The 17,648-nt window shown below is 40.7% G+C and overlaps 1 protein-coding gene across 1 annotated transcript; it reads right to left on the bottom strand.

Moving 5' to 3' along the window:
• Nucleotides 1-4,815: 4,815 nt before the first annotated feature.
• LOC113024554 (uncharacterized) lies at nucleotides 4,816-17,375 on the bottom strand. The gene is made up of 5 exons (XM_080303267.1): nucleotides 17,278-17,375; nucleotides 15,859-15,912; nucleotides 15,604-15,721; nucleotides 13,374-13,543; nucleotides 4,816-13,091 (listed from the first exon to the last, which is right to left on the bottom strand). The coding sequence occupies exons 2-5, from the start codon at nucleotides 15,859-15,861 to the stop codon at nucleotides 5,304-5,306; spliced, it is 8,079 nt and encodes a 2,692-aa protein (XP_080159393.1). The 5' UTR covers nucleotides 15,862-15,912; nucleotides 17,278-17,375; the 3' UTR covers nucleotides 4,816-5,303.
• Between the last annotated feature and the right edge of the window lie 273 nt (nucleotides 17,376-17,648).

The raw sequence follows: 17,648 nt of genomic DNA, 5'->3' as shown, positions 1-17,648 counted from the left end.
CTTAAGGAAGTAATTGTCCGAGGAAGGGGCACCAATATTCTGATAAACAGCAGAGAAATGTCAAGCAGTAGCAGGAGCGATGATGTGGAAATCACGCACAGGCAAAAGAGGTTTAACTGGAGGACATGGTGCCGAAATTTGGATTATAACAGGCATGTGATTAGAAAACTTGAGCTTGCAAATTTGAATGTCACATAGCTGCAGACCACAAGATAAAACTAGATCCAAAGTATGTCCATGCTCATGGGTGAACAAGATTAAAACAGTCAATAAGATTCAGGAAGTCTTTCATAAGAGGCTTTTGGTAGCAGCAAACATGAATATTCAACGCTTCACTGGAAGATCAGGAATGATTTGGCCAGTGGTCTCCTTCTATACAAATTCAGCTGATGATTACACTCTGCATGCTGTTTTTACATACTTTTATTAAACTTTTCAATTTTTTATCATTCAAGTTATTTATTAATGACTTTCTTGTTACAAAAAATAAAAACAAAGAAAATGTGACTCACTTAAGTCAGTTAGTACATTACAGGTCATTTATTTTAAGGAAAGTCAGAGTAGGTTAGTTTAAACGGGTAGAGAGGTGTGTAACGCTCATCGTTCCAGAAACTTAACCGTTTCCAAAGTGAGGACGATGGCTTCATGTTTCAGCATGCTGTGGACATTCAGACCTGAGAGAGAAAATATGACAAACAAACTGTGTGAGTTTTACAGAAGAGATTTGTTACATATAACACTTAAAACCCTGAGCTTTTTAAGAACTATTTAATTAAACTGGCATGTTAGAGGTACATAGACACAGTGCTGCAAAGACATCGATGCATGTAATATTGTTTTAAAGGAGGAACAGAAACAATACATTTTGCCACCAATTAATCTGTTAAAAAGCTGCAGGTGTGAGTACAAGAAAATAATTATTATAATATGATGTGTTAAATTTGTTTAGATCAGAGGAATAAGGAAGGATTGGTCTGTGTTTCAGTTTGGGTTAGCTGTAGGCTTGTGAGTGTGTGTAATTGTTTAGAGGGAAAGGAATTTATTGACACTGGGGGTCTGCTGTCATAAAAGGAGACAGGAAGCTACAGTTGGGGTTGTTGATGCTGATGCTTGTACCTTTAATTAAAGTTCATAATTGCCATAACTTGGAAGAAGGTTTGCAGGAGACTCTCCACATGCTTATCTGTAAATGTAAGACAGCAAGAGGCCAACGGCCCAGTGGATGCAGAGTGGGGGTCTCAGTGTTTGTAATATGTTAACTCTGTTTTCTATGTTGTGTAGAGGAATTTGGTGTAGCTTGGGTGAGATTACTTTTATGACCGTCAGGAAGTCACGTACGCAGAGACACACACACAGTGCTTAAACTGTTACACTCACACATCCACATGCACACTCACTCACGTGCACTCACACATACACACAGGTACGCGCACACATTCACTTACGTGCACTTACATAGACATACGGGTACGCGCGCACACAGGCACTCACGTCCTCGTGCATACACACACAAACACAGAGTTTGCAGCACACCATGGGGGTTTTATGATGGGGTCACTTCTATAAAGCTGGCTGTAACAAACAAAGGAGTGGAAGATAAGATAAGATAAGATAAGATAACCTTTATTAGTCCCACACGTGGGAAATTTGTTTTGTCACAGCAGGAAGTGGACAGTGCAAAAGTTATGAGGCAAAAATTAGAATACAATAAGAATAAATACAGTACACAGCTGTACAGAATAGAATAAAATAAAATACTATATACAGTAGAATAAAATAAAATAAATATACAATAAGATAAAAATAGAATACAAATACAAATACTATATACAACTGAGTAAAAATACAACGATGACAGAAAGGATTATTGCACTTAGTATTATTGCATATGTATGGATGTGTGTGCTTGATCAGTTAAAGTCTTTATTCTGGAGTCTGACAGCAGTGGGGAGGAAAGACCTGCGAAATCTCTCCGTCCCACACCGTGGGTGCCGCAGTCTCCCACTGAAGGAGCTGCTCAGTGCTGTCACAGTCTGCTGCATGGGGTGGGAGATGTTGTCCATCAGGGATGACAGCTTAGCCGCCGTTCTCCTGTCACTCACCACCTCCACTGGGTCCAGAGGGCATCCTAGAACAGAGCTGGCCCTTCGGATCACCCTGTTCAGTCTCTTCCTGTCCCCAGCAGAGATGCTGCCGCCCCAGCAGACCACGCCATAAAAGATAGCAGAAGCCACAACAGAGTCATAGAAGGTCTTCAGGAGTGGGCCCTCCACTCCAAACGACCTGAGTCTCCGCAGCAGGTACAGCCTGCTCTGCCCTTTCCTGTAGAGGGCGTCTGAGTTATGAGTCCAGTCCAGTCTGTTGTTCAGATGAACACCAAGGTACCTGTAGCTGTCCACAGCCTCAATGTCCATACCTTGGATGTTCAGTGGTTGCAGTGGAGAATGCTTGTGCCTGCGGAAGTCTACCACCAGTTCCTTGGTTTTACTGGCGTTGATCTGGAGGTAGTTCAGCTGGCACCAGTCCACAAAGTCTTGGGTCAGTCCTCTGTACTCCTTGTCGTCCCCATCAGTGATGAGGCCGACTATTGCAGAGTCATCAGAGAACTTCTGCAGGAAGCACTGGGTGGAATTGTGGGAGAAGTCTGCAGTGTAGATGGTGAAGAGGAACGGAGCCAGAACCGTTCCCTGTGGGGCCCCCGTACTGCAGACGACCCTGTCCGACACACAGCCCTGAGTCCTCACATACTGTGGTCGGTCGGTGAGGTAGTCCAGGATCCAGGTAGTGAGGTGATGGTCCACTCCAGAGTTCTCCAGCTTGTCCTTTAGAACCGAGGGAAGAATGGTGTTGAAGGCACTGGAGAAATCAAAGAACATGATTCTCACAGTGCTTCCAACGGTCTCCAGGTGAGCGAGGGAACGATGTAGGAGGTGAATGACGGCATCATCCGCTCCAATGCCAGGCTGGTAGGCAAACTGAAGTGGGTCCAGTGATGAGCTTATTAGGCGCCGAAGCTGAGCCAGGACCAACCGCTCCAGGGTCTTCATCAGGTGGGATGTCAGAGCCACCGGCCTGTAGAGGGACACCGGCCTGACACATCTCCCCTTCTAGAAGATGTATGCTTAAATGAAGATGAATAAAGATGAATAAAGGTTTTGTGAAAATGACTACTGAGTTCTGGTGCCGTCTCTGGATGCCCGAGGAATAAAAAGAACCGGGGTGAAACTGATTTCGCAACACACTCACTACGAACACTATTAAGTTGTTCTTTCAACTTGAGTTAACAGCTTGCATGATCATTGATCATGCAAGCTGTTAATTCTTAGAAACCTCTGATTCAGTTGTGGCTTTGGGTCTGACAGACAAAGATGTTTTTCACACTTGAGTAACCTTGAATTGCTGCCTATATATCAGTGCTGCAGCTACAGTACTGTGCAAAGTACTGCTCCTGCTAGGAAAATACTGCTTTACGGGGACAGTGATTTATTGGAAGATGTGCTAACATACTTGGAAAAACTGTTTGTACAGTTCTAAGAAACTCGAAAGTCCGAATTTGTTATGAGCAACTTTGCTTATAACACATTATTCTTCTTGTAATTTCTTTAAAGTATTCTTCAGGCCTAGTTCCCCGGGCTTCTTCACGGACATTCAAAGTTCTTGTTTAGTTGCTGGCTGACTTTTATTCCATCTCTGTCAAGATGATCCGGCACTACTTCAGTCATTTTGAGGCTGAAATGAAGCCCCAAACCATGACAGTCTCCACCTAGCATTAAAGACAGCCGTGGGCAGTCTGTTGTACCTCTTTCATCCATGCATATTACCAGTTTAGATTAGAGATAGATTAGATTAAACTTTATTAATCCCTCGGGTGGGTTCCTCCGGGAAATTCAGTTTCCAGCAGCACAGCACCGACAGAAGTTGCATGTTATAGATACAATAAAGGGGAATGAGAGTACGGATATAAGCAGAAATATACCATATATACACATATATAAATACAGAATATATAATATGGATAAATAGGATTGCACATTTGAGTGAGTCTATTGCACAGTGATTATTGCACAGTCTAATATAAGAAAAAAATATTGCGAATATTGCACAGTGAAAAAAAGCACTACAGCTCAGCTGTTCCCGCCCTCCTTTGTCCTCCTGTTTCCCCTCCCTCTCCCCTCCAGTGAGGAGTTAAACAGTTTGATGGCGTGTGGGACAAAGGAGTTTTTAAGTCTGTTGGTTCTTGAATTTGGGAGAAGCAACCTGTCACTGAACAGACTCTTCTGATTGTTTATGGCCGTGTGCAGAGGATGCCCAGCATTGTCCATAATGTCCAGCAGTTTCTTTAGTATCCTTTTCTCTGCCACTGTCCCCAGAGTGTCCAGCTTCATGCCGACCACAGAGCCAGCCTTCCTGATTAGTTTTTCCAGCCTGGATGAGTCCCTCTTTGCTGTGCTGCTCACCACAGCATAAAAAAGTACTCCTGCAACCACCGACTAGTAAAACATCCTCAGGAGCTTCCTGCAGATGTTAAAAGGCCTCAGTCTCCTGAGGAAGTACAGTCTGCTTTGGCCTTTTTTATACAGGTGCTCTGAGTTGTATGACCAGTCTAATTTGTTGTCCACCCACAGCCCGAGGTACTTGTATGTGTTGACCACCCACCTCCACCTCCTCTCCCTCTATCTGAACTGGGTGGAGCTGGTCTGGACCTCCCGAAGGTCTTTGTACAGTATTGTAACAACATGAATTCTTTAATATGAAAGAATGATCTTAAACAGTGTTTTAAGTTCCATAATTACTCTAAAATATTGGAAGCAAAAATTTGGTTGAAATAAGAATGGTTTTTAATAAACTCCAGTATATAAACATGTATAATAGACACAATGAACATCCAAAAGAACCAGAATGATAATATATATACACAACTTTGAATACTGTGCAATTCAACGGATAGTATTTAAAAATATAGTATCTAAAGAAAATGTATTCATTTAATCTTGTAAAAGTACCCTATAGGACCCCACAAGTCCACATATTTCCTTTATTCCTTTAATATAATAGTTAGAGAAAATGTAAATAATAACTGTTAAAAAATATAAAAACATTTATGATACAAAAAGCAGTTCTACTACATTTAATAAAATAAGAGCAATAATGCTGCACTGTAATCTAGGTAACATCATTGCAAAGCCACGATATATATATATATACACACACACACACACACACACACACACACACACACACACAAAACATATAACTACAGTACAAAAAGCACATTAAAAATGGAAACACAAGTCCTTTGAAAGCTATACAAGGTTGGAGAAAAAGAACGTTGACCCTCTTAGGTCATGTTCATTGGGAACTTCAAGGTCCAAGTTTCCTGGATGAAAGTCAAGCCCTCCAAGTGTGTTATATTTACGATTTGGCCTCTTTTGATTTTGTGCTTGATTGGGAAAAACAGTCACATAGTATCCATCTGAAGTGTTAGATGCTCTCATTCTTGAATCTGGAGAAAATTGTGGCAAACGTGTATTGTGTTTGATATGGCCAGATGGGATTCTTCTGGGGTCCCTCATGCCAGTGTTAACTCCAGATGGGGAGATTGCGTGTCCATGGCTGTGTGGAGCCTGGAGATTAAGGTTGGAACCTCTAGCTCTAAGCACATGATGTTTTCCTGTAAAGTCGTCAATATTGAGATCTGAATGATTTAAATCAATATGTTGGTGGAAAACGCCATCCATTCCAGGGAAGCTGGATCTTACTTTGGTTCTATGGGACCTTCTATCAGTATTACGAAGTCTGATATCACCATCTATGTCCAGGTCAGGAAGTTTCATGGTGAGATTTGACATATCTTGTGTGTGATGTTTATGTGAAGGTGTTTGAAAATACAATGAAGGATCATCAATACTAAGACCTGGAGATCTCAGATGCTGCTGTGGAGGGTGCATTGCAACTTTGGGCATGTTGAGGTTCATGTTTGGAGCACTAACCCTTGGGCTTGATATATGTCCCTTCATCTGGGGTTGTTTCATATTCAGTTTTGCATTTGGAGGATTAATATCAAGATTTGTTGGTCTCAAAGCTCCACCAAAGTCAATATCAGATGCTTGATGTAAATCTGGGCTTCTAAACTGAGGCGGCTTGAAATATGGTTGTTTTAATTTTCTGTCTAAATCAAGATCAGCATGAGGGCCATGGATGTTTCCTAAGGGAATATTTGTGTCAACATCTGGACCTCTTATGCCTCTTAACTGAGGGCCATTAAAGTCCATCCTAGGTTGTCCCATGTTACCATTAATCCCTACATCAGGGTGTTTTGTATTGAGCTTGGGACTCTTGAAATTGGCATCAGGTAAATTGAAATCTGACATACTAACGCCAGGTCCAGAAAGTCTCATATGTGGTGTTTTTGCCTGTGGTCCAGAGATACTGAGATCTGGTGTATTTAAACTTGGGATTTTAAATTTTCCTTTTGCACCAGTAACATCTAAAGTTGCCTCAGGCAAACCAATGTCAACATCCGCAGTGTCCATTTCCAAGTTGGGAGCTTTGAGATCCATGTTTGGTAAGTCTACCTTAGTCACATCAAGTCCACCTTTCATCTTTGGAGCTTTGAGATTCAGATCTGGAGTTTTTAGATTTGAATTTAATTTCAAATTTGGGCCTTTTGGTACTTTAGCTCTGACATCTGGTGAATTGAGGTCAACCTTTGGGAGATCTGTTTTTGGTGCAGAAAATCCCAAATCAAGCATTTTCAAATGTGGTGTTTTAAATTTCCCTGAAGGGCTACCAAAGTCAACATCAGGGAAGTCAAAGCCATTTTTAGAACCTTTAAAGTCTATATTTGATGAAGGTAGATTAGGTTCATTAAGTCCACCTTTCACTTTTGGACCTTTGACTTTCAAATTTTGTTCAAAGTCTGGCCCATCTAATTTTGGTCGAGAAAATCCCACATCAGGTAATTTTAAATTTGGAGATTTTAACTTTCCTGATGGGCTACCAAAATCAACATCAGGAATTTCTAAGCCAGTTTTGGAACCTTTGAAGTTGGCATTTGGTGCCCTGAGGTCAATGTTGGAGCCGTCAAAAGTGCCATCAAACTCAGGTCCTTTAACATTTGGTAGATTACTCTTAGACATTTTCAGTTTTGGCATTTTCAGCTTCCCTTTTGGTGTGCCAGTGTTGATATCTGGAGTGTTGATATCTAATTTGGGAGCTTTAAGATCCATGTCTGGTAAGTCCATATCAGGTGCATCAATTCCACCCTTTATCTTTGGAGCTTTTAGATTGAGATCTGGGCCTTCTAACTTTGGACCAGAAAGACCTAAATCAGGCAGATTCAGGTTTGGCTTTTTAAACTTGCCAGATGGACCAGAAATATCTAGATCAAGATCTGCTTTAGGACCTTTGAGGTTGACATTGGGTGTATTTATGTTTGGACCATCCAAGTTGCCATCAATTTCAGGACCTTTAAGGCTTGGAAGGTTGAATTTAGGCATTTTCATTTTGGGGAATTTCAGCTTCCCTTTTGGTGAGCCAATGTTGACATCTGGAGTGTTCATATCTAATTTGGGAGCTTTAAGATCCATGTCTGGTAAGTCCATATCAGGTGCATCAATTCCACCCTTTATCTTTGGAGCTTTTAGATTGAGATCTGGTGACTTCAGAGCTGTGTTTAGGTCCAAATTTGGTCCTTTAGGCAGTGTCCCTGACAGATTAAATTTAGGCATTTTTAATTTCCCAGAAGGAGCATTAACATCCCAATCTGGACCATGAAGTTCTGGCATTTTAACTTTACCCGATGGCAAGTCCCAGTTGGCATTTGGTTTATCCATTTTCAGCTTTGGGGCTTTGAGGTCAATGTTTGGCATGTTTATGTCAGGTGCATTTATTCCACCACTGAAATTGGGACCAGAGATATCTAGGTCAGGTGTTTTAAGGTCCAAGTTAGGGCCTTCTAACTTTGGACCAGAAAGACCTAAATCAGGCAGATTCAGGTTTGGCTTTTTAAACTTGCCAGATGGACCAGAAATATCTAGATCAAGATCCGCTTTAGGACCTTTGAGGTTGACATTGGGTGTATTTATGTTTGGACCTTCCAAGTTGCCATCAATTTCAGGACCTTTAAGGCTTGGAAGGTTGAATTTAGGCATTTTCATTTTGGGGAATTTCAGCTTCCCTTTTGGTGAGCCAATGTTGACATCTGGAGTGTTCATATCTAATTTGGGAGCTTTAAGATCCACGTCTGGTAAGTCCATATCAGGTGCATCAATTCCACCCTTTATCTTTGGAGCTTTTAGATTGAGATCTGGTGACTTCAGATCTGTGTTTAGGTCCAAATTTGGTCCTTTAGGCAGTGTCCCTGACAGATTAAATTTAGGCATTTTTAATTTCCCAGAAGGAGCATTAACATCCCAATCTGGACCATCAAGTTTTGGCATTTTAACTTTACCCGATGGCAAGTCCCAGTTGGCATTTGGTTTATCCATTTTCAGCTTTGGGGCTTTGAGGTCAATGTTTGGCATGTTTATGTCAGGTGCATTTATTCCACCACTGAAATTGGGACCAGAGATATCTAGGTCAGGTGTTTTAAGGTCCAAGTTAGGGCCTTCTAACTTTGGACCAGAAAGACCTAAATCAGGCAGATTCAGGTTTGGCTTTTTAAACTTGCCAGATGGACCAGAAATATCTAGATCAAGATCCGCTTTAGGACCTTTGAGGTTGACATTGGGTGTATTTATGTTTGGACCTTCCAAGTTGCCATCAATTTCAGGACCTTTAAGGCTTGGAAGGTTGAATTTAGGCATTTTCATTTTGGGGAATTTCAGCTTCCCTTTTGGTGAGCCAATGTTGACATCTGGAGTGTTCATATCTAATTTGGGAGCTTTCAGATCCACGTCTGGTAAGTCCATATCAGGTGCATCAATTCCACCCTTTATCTTTGGAGCTTTTAGATTGAGATCTGGTGACTTCAGATCTGTGTTTAGGTCCAAATTTGGTCCTTTAGGCAGTGTCCCTGACAGATTAAATTTAGGCATTTTTAATTTCCCAGAAGGAGCATTAACACCCCAATCTGGACCATCAAGTTTAGGCATTTTAACTTTGCCTGATGGCAAGTCCAAGTTGGCATTTGGTTTATCCATTTTCAGCTTTGGGGCTTTGAGGTCAATGTTTGGCATGTTTATGTCAGGTGCATTTATTCCACCACTGAAATTGGGACCAGAGATATCTAGGTCAGGTGTTTTAAGGTCCAAGTTAGGGCCTTCTAACTTTGGACCAGAAAGACCTAAATCAGGCAGATTCAGGTTTGGCTTTTTAAACTTGCCAGATGGACCAGAAATATCTAGATCAAGATCCGCTTTAGGACCTTTGAGGTTGACATTGGGTGTATTTATGTTTGGACCTTCCAAGTTGCCATCAATTTCAGGACCTTTAAGGCTTGGAAGGTTGAATTTAGGCATTTTCATTTTGGGGAATTTCAGCTTCCCTTTTGGTGAGCCAATGTTGACATCTGGAGTGTTCATATCTAATTTGGGAGCTTTCAGATCCACGTCTGGTAAGTCCATATCAGGTGCATCAATTCCACCCTTTATCTTTGGAGCTTTTAGATTGAGATCTGGTGACTTCAGATCTGTGTTTAGGTCCAAATTTGGTCCTTTAGGCAGTGTCCCTGACAGATTAAATTTAGGCATTTTTAATTTCCCAGAAGGAGCATTAACACCCCAATCTGGACCATCAAGTTTAGGCATTTTAACTTTACCCGATGGCAAGTCCCAGTTGGCATTTGGTTTATCCATTTTCAGCTTTGGGGCTTTGAGGTCAATGTTTGGCATGTTTATGTCAGGTGCATTTATTCCACCACTGAAATTGGGACCAGAGATATCTAGGTCAGGTGTTTTAAGGTCCAAGTTAGGGCCTTCTAACTTTGGACCAGAAAGACCTAAATCAGGCAGATTCAGGTTTGGCTTTTTAAACTTGCCAGATGGACCAGAAATATCTAGATCAAGATCCGCTTTAGGACCTTTGAGGTTGACATTGGGTGTATTTATGTTTGGACCTTCCAAGTTGCCATCAATTTCAGGACCTTTAAGGCTTGGAAGGTTGAATTTAGGCATTTTCATTTTGGGGAATTTCAGCTTCCCTTTTGGCGAGCCAATGTTGACATCTGGAGGGTTCATATCTAATTTGGGAGCTTTAAGATCCATGCCTGATAAGTCCATATCTGGTGCATCAATTCCACCCTTTATCTTTGGAGCTTTTAGATTGAGATCTGGTGACTTCAGGTCTGTGTTTAGGTCCAAATTTGGTCCTTTAGGCAGTGTCCCTGACAGATTAAATTTAGGCATTTTTAATTTCCCAGAAGGAGCATTAACACCCCAATCTGGACCATCAAGTTTAGGCATTTTAACTTTGCCTGATGGCAAGTCCAAGTTGGCATTTGGTTTATCCATTTTCAGCTTTGGGGCTTTGAGGTCAATGTTTGGCATGTTTATGTCAGGTGCATTTATTCCACCACTGAAATTGGGACCAGAGATATCTAGGTCAGGTGTTTTAAGGTCCAAGTTAGGGCCTTCTAACTTTGGACCAGAAAGACCTAAATCAGGCAGATTCAGGTTTGGCTTTTTAAACTTGCCAGATGGACCAGAAATATCTAGATCAAGATCCGCTTTAGGACCTTTGAGGTTGACATTGGGTGTATTTATGTTTGGACCTTCCAAGTTGCCATCAATTTCAGGACCTTTAAGGCTTGGAAGGTTGAATTTAGGCATTTTCATTTTGGGGAATTTCAGCTTCCCTTTTGGTGAGCCAATGTTGACATCTGGAGTGTTCATATCTAATTTGGGAGCTTTCAGATCCATGTCTGGTAAGTCCATATCAGGTGCATCAATTCCACCCTTTATCTTTGGAGCTTTTAGATTGAGATCTGGTGACTTCAGATCTGTGTTTAGGTCCAAATTTGGTCCTTTAGGCAGTGTCCCTGACAGATTAAATTTAGGCATTTTTAATTTCCCAGAAGGAGCATTAACATCCCAATCTGGACCATGAAGTTCTGGCATTTTAACTTTACCCGATGGCAAGTCCCAGTTGGCATTTGGTTTATCCATTTTCAGCTTTGGGGCTTTGAGGTCAATGTTTGGCATGTTTATGTCAGGTGCATTTATTCCACCACTGAAATTGGGACCAGAGATATCTAGGTCAGGTGTTTTAAGGTCCAAGTTAGGGCCTTCTAACTTTGGACCAGAAAGACCTAAATCAGGCAGATTCAGGTTTGGCTTTTTAAACTTGCCAGATGGACCAGAAATATCTAGATCAAGATCCGCTTTAGGACCTTTGAGGTTGACATTGGGTGTATTTATGTTTGGACCTTCCAAGTTGCCATCAATTTCAGGACCTTTAAGGCTTGGAAGGTTGAATTTAGGCATTTTCATTTTGGGGAATTTCAGCTTCCCTTTTGGTGAGCCAATGTTGACTTCTGGAGTGTTCATATCTAATTTGCGAGCTTTAAGATCCATGTCTGGTAAGTCCATATCTGGTGCATCAATTCCACCCTTTATCTTTGGAGCTCTTGGATTAAGATCTGGGGAATTCAGATCTGCGTTCAGGTCTAAATTTGGTCCTTTAGGCAGTGTCCCTGACAGATTAAATTTAGGCATTTTTAATTTCCCAGAAGGAGCATTAACATCCCAATCTGGACCATGAAGTTCTGGCATTTTGAGATCGCCTGATGGAAAGTCTAAGTTAGCTTTTGGTGCATTAATTTTTAGTTTTTGTGCTTTGAGGTCAACATTTGGCACATTTATGTCAGGTGCATTTAGTTTTAAATTTGACCCTCTAGGCAGTGTACCTGAAAGCTGTCCATCGAGTCCATCCAAGTCTCCATTCAAACCAGGAACCTGAATGACTGGTAAGTCAAATTTGGGCATTCTAAACGTTGGAGCCCTGTATTTTCCAGATGGACCTTTAATACTAACTGATGGAGCATCAGTGGCCCAATTTTCACCCTTAAGGTCAGCTTTGGGAATGTTTGCATCAGGTGCAGACATGCCACCTTTTAGTTTTGATGTTTTCAATCTTAGGTCAGGTGTTTTAACATCAGTGTCACTTTTGAGCATGCCAGATTGAGCGTCCAAATCTAAATCAGGAGATTTAAGAGAAATCCTTGGTTTCTTGTGTGACATCTTGATTTCACCTAAAGGCATGTCAGTGTCTGTTCCACTGATATCTGGTTTTGATACATTAATACCCAACATTCCTTGCTCTGAATCAGGTGATATCCCAGACAGCCTAAGCTGGGGTGATTTTACATAACTGGAAGAATCGTCCAAATTTAGATCTGGGTTTTTCAGTCTCTTGGAATACTTTAGACTGAGTTTCCCTGGTGTGCCTTCATGCTTAACGTCACATTCTGGACCACTAAAAGAAGATCCTGAGAGGCCCAGATCTGGCAGTTTAAATGTAGGCATTTTGAATTCCTGGTTTCTTCCTTCAATGGCCACTTTGGGAACGCTGGAATTAACAGATGGACCACAGAAACTTCTGCCATCAAGGTCTATCCCCATTTCAGGGGTAGTAATGTTTGAACCTTTTAGGCCTACATCTACTTCTGGAACTTCAAGTCCAATTTGAGGATTTTCAAGATTTCGCATTGCATTGTCAAATGATGGGTGGTCAGTATTTTGCAATTGCATACAAGATGTAGTGCTGACATTTGGGTCTTCTGGTAAGTCTAGATCTGGACATCTGGCACCGATTTTGAATCTTGGAACCTGAGCTTCACTTAGATTAGTCCCATTCAAGCCAAGACCTAGCGGTGGAAGATTCAGATTGCTGCCATCTGTTAAGCTTCCCTCATAAGAGTGTGAATCAGCATTAGCATCTGTGATTAAAGTCTTGGATTTCAGAAGTCCAAAGTCAACTCCAAGGCGAGGCAGCCCCATGTCATTTCTTTGGTTGACCTTGGATGAGCTTTGTACAGGTGGTTTGGCAGTAAACTCCCCATTCACGTAGCCCCCTTCAACACTGGGTACATCATCCATCAAAAACTTCTTGATTTTGGTGTTGTACAGTTTGTTGTAGGAATCCGTCAGCATCTGGAAACAGTGAGAAGTTGATGATTGGAATGAAACTATAACATGAGAGTTTATGTGTTGTAACAGATGGGAGATAATTATTAATTATCAATTGTCATCATCATCACTATTTAATTTGAGTACCAAATTCTCTTGTTTTGTTTTTTGCATCCAGCATTAAATGTATCTGCATCAGAAAATGTAAACAATTGTGAACTGTGTTCCACTGTTGCATAAACATACTGAAACTAATATAATTACTAATCCTTTATTTTTAATTGATATTATCTGCATTTAACCTACAGCCCCAGGACCCTTGGTACACTGGTCCAGATTGTCAAGGCTCTTGCTCCGGTTGCTTCGAGTGAGGACTTGAACTTTATCATCAAATGGCTCCATCAGCTTCAGTACTTTTGACACCTCTTCTTTGGACAGTTGATCAAAATTGATTGTTGCCCCCAGAATTTCATCCCCTGAAAAAGACAAATGAAGTTCTTGCACAAAAAAAATACCTTGTTCGAGAACATGCTTGACTGTGTGCAAATAATACTGTATATCCTTCAAGGGCAGTTTTAGTACTTTAAACCTGGCCTGATCTTGACCTAGAACAGCGGTCAGCAACCTTTAACACCCAAAGAGCCATTTGGACCCAGTTTCCAAAGAAAAGAAAACACTGGGAGCCGCAAATACTTTTTGACATCTAAAATGAAGATAACACCGTTATTGTTTTTTACCTTTATGCTTTGTATAAACACCTAAAGTGTGTTGCTCATGAAATTCATGAAGTGCTACAGAGAAAATTACATTTTATTTATGTAATGAACACATTTTGACCTTTTAAAAAATATAACAAAAAGGAAAGGCACCTAGTTGAAGGTCTATTTTAAATGAATTAAAAAGCTGAAGCTAAATTATTCATATACTAAACAAAAACTGTAGTGAGCCGTCATCCTTATATCACCTTTATATCACAGCTGCCATTTCGCAGCCTGTAGCGGAGCCCTGACCTGAATTTTAAAAATAATTGGGAAAAAAAATCACTTAACTGCCTCAAAAATGAAAAATAAATATTTGCAAAATATTTATTTTACGTGGTTAAATGGCCTGCATTTGGTAAATGGCCTGTATTTGTATAGCGCTTTTCTAGTCCCTAAGGACCCCAAAGCGCTTCACACTACATTCAGTCATTCACCCATTCACACACACATTCACACACTGGCGATGGCAAGCTACATTGTAGCCACAGCTGCCCTGGGGCGCACTGACAGAGGCGAGGCTGCCGGACACTGGCGCCACCGGGCCCTCTGACCACCACCAGTAGGCAAACATGGGGTTAATGTGTGTGGCAGGGCGTAGTCTGCAGTGCTGCTGCAGGGGAGGTGGACGGACCTGAGCGGCTTCCACAATCAAGCCTCGCCTGTTTAAAGTCTGTGCTCTCTCTGCTGTTGTGTTGGTATGTGTCGGGCTGTGAGCTGGAAAGCTACAGCTGGCTGTTTGGCTACAGCAGTCATGTGTGAAAAGTGGTCAATAAACAAACATCGTCGGGTCTGCCGTTGTATGTTTACAATGGGACTGTGATAGCATCAGCCACACAGGGGTAAATCAGTCCATTTTTTACTTTATTAGTTTGCTTTGCAGTTTTCTTCATTAATCATTTGGTTAAACCTAACACTGGTATTATGAGGCGCGCACATAGTAACATTGTGTGGTTTTTCTAAAATGTTTTGTTATATTAATTATGTTTCTCTCTCTTTGAGTTACCTGGGTTTGGGCGGTGGCTGTTTCCTGTCTGGGCAAAAGGCGTGGCTGAGGACTCTGGGAACAAAATGCCTGCTCAGCAGGACCAACCATGGGCTTACCAGGAGCAGGGGTGTTTTAGGTTTAGTTAGGTTATTCTGTGCTTAGTTAATATTAGTGTGTGTTTTTGTTTTCCCCCCTATTGTGTGTAAATGGTTTGGCCAAATCATTATAAAAGCTACCCTCATGTGTCTTTGTAATTAGGTCAGTTTGTGAGTTAAGTTGTGTCTCACTTTGTTTTGTTTAAGTTTCTGGAAATTCCTTTTTGTAGAGTTCTATTTAGTTGCCCTCTTTTATGGGCCTGCTAAGTATGTTTTTGAATTTTGTTAATTTTGGACTTTTTGAGGGTTAAAATAAAGAAAACCCTTTTTGAAGGCACTTTTTTGCCTGTGTCCTCTTTGCTTTGGCTGCTTGGTCCCTCACAGGGACTTCAGGTCCAGACCGTCTGCGCACAGCGTCTGCAAATCGGGGCTGTACGAAGTCACTTCATCTTTATGCAGGACTGTAAGCTGTCCTCTTTGAGGCGTGAGCGGTGTTTGTTTTTACCATAGCTCATGGTGGAGAATAGCTGCTCACATACGTATGTGGATCCAAAGATCCATAATTGCACTTAAATGTACAATAGTTTCCTTGAATTTAAGGTGTGTTCTTTTTAGAAACAACTATTTTATTTCTTGTTTTCAAAAAGTCAAAAACAATACGAAGAGAAGTTTCAATAGGATGTCAAGATTCATACCTTCCTTTAGTCCTTTGCCGGAAGAGACATTATTGATACTGGAAATGACCACCCCTCCCTCCTCTAACTGCTCCAAGGTCAGGGCTTCAGAGAGGCTTCTTCCCCTGCGGTGTGAAGGCTGCAAGTAAAAGCAACATTTTTGTAAACTGAACAGAAGAATTACTCCTCTAAAGTAGACAATTTAAAACAAAATATTCAATTCTGTATATATGAGCATTTTAGGAAGAATTAAAACAATATGTAAACGTTTCATACCATGACTCTTGTGGTTTTCTCACTATTGCACTGAGAAATCCAGGTTGACTAAGCCTGTAAAAGAACAAATAATATACAGTTAACAGACTGATTAACAGATTAAGGGAGCAAGTAAAACAAATGGCAAACTGTTCATGTATTTTCCTTAAAGTAGAGCATTGAACCAGTCAGCTACAACATTAAAATGGAATGAATTCAGCCCTTCTAAAAGATTTTTACTATACATACTAAATGTAAAAAATCTTAAGGCTTTGAGGAAGACTGTATCCATTTTTGTACATACTGTACTGTACTGTATGTGCTTAGAGAAGTGGCACCCAGGTGAGTCAGCAGATGCATTTTTCAGGTATTCAAACTATGGCTTTGAAACTGTTAGCTCATCATTAAGGAAAACCTAGAACAGGTTTTTCAAGACTGTTTTCTTTTTGCAAGCACACAAAGCCCAAGCAGCCACACCCACTGCTTCCTAACACAATGACACAAGAACACAGAAAGGCCTCCTGTGAATCCAACACAGTATGATCTATGGGTTTTTATAATTCCACACATTAATAGAAAATGTGAAATAAATGTCCACACAAATGTCTCCGCAACCTCAGTGTACTATTGCTGAACAGCAACAACATAAAGAGTGATCAGGCAACAGGTATTACATGGACATGTCAATAACTATCTCAGGACTGTTAAAATACATAAAATGTTAAAACAACATGATAGTTGGCAATAGACTCTTTTTATTTTTCACTTTAAGTGAAATCATATTAAGGTACAATAATATACATAATTTATGTTTGTATGATGTTTAAATTGAAAAAGAAATTAGCAAAAAGGTAACAATTAGACATGTAAACAACTCCAATCAAACATCTCCTCATGAGGATTTTATCCTTCGCTAGCATGAAAAGACGAAACCTTCAGCATTTAGCAGGTATCATGCACAACTTCAAATGGCATTTGATTAAAGGACGCCACTGATATACTATTCAGTTACATATTAAACATTTTACAAGTAAGCCAAAGTGCACATGCCTTTGTTGAGTCCCAATTAGAAGAATGAACTACAGTGCTAATATTTAACAATCCTCAGATAACGTATAATTTCTAATTATAAAAAAGTGAAAACATCAAGATGCAGAACAATGATGACCAGACATGTTCTTTCAAAAAAAAAAAAACATTTTGTGAGGTTTTTTTTTTTCTTGTGAGGTTTATTGAAAGATTTACTAATGTCATAAAGAAAAGTAATGCCTTTCAAAAGAAAAAAAGATGCTTGTTTAGCTGCAAAAATAAAATAAACCTGAAGACAGATTGAATGGTATATGGTGAAATGGTGCCAGGTGAAAAGCTGAAATGCAACCCACTACCACCACCACGCATGAAACCTGCTAGTGAAAAGTAAATTTAAGAAACTGAGCTTACCTCAGCATGCATGTGCCTGCTGTGGTGTTGGAGTCGTGTCGTAAAGTTTCCCCACAGAGTCACCAGTCCATGCTATTTCCACTGAAGGGTGAGAATGAGGATATACAGAGCAGTCAGGTGGACATATACTCAACCTGAAGCAGCCAAACAGGTTCCATTTTAAAGAGCCATTAACTGTCAACAGACACAAACATGCGTTTTTGCATCATACGCCCTCATGAAACTTTCACACACCTTGACTACCACATGCCTCTGGCTCGCTGCATATAAACACAAATACACACGACAACAGACAAGAGTCTGTGTCGTGTCAGTGTCTGACCCACGTGTCTGTCACACAGCCGCACATTTCTTCCTAGAAAGCAAACAGA

The sequence above is a fragment of the Astatotilapia calliptera genome, chromosome 6, assembly GCF_964374335.1.
Source record: "Astatotilapia calliptera chromosome 6, fAstCal68.1, whole genome shotgun sequence".
Classification (NCBI taxonomy): Eukaryota; Metazoa; Chordata; class Actinopteri; order Cichliformes; family Cichlidae; genus Astatotilapia; species Astatotilapia calliptera.
This window is presented reverse-complemented; position numbering and strand designations above follow the sequence as displayed.

Excerpts from the sequence above, each read along its gene's own strand:
- LOC113024554 (XM_080303267.1), bottom strand. Across the intron at positions 13,544-15,603 it reads CGGCAAAGGACTAAAGGAAG|GGGATGAAATTCTGGGGGCA; the intron begins GTATGAATCTTG and ends TGTCTTTTTCAG. Across the intron at positions 13,092-13,373 it reads GTACCAAGGGTCCTGGGGCT|ATGCTGACGGATTCCTACAA; the intron begins GTAGGTTAAATG and ends CACTGTTTCCAG.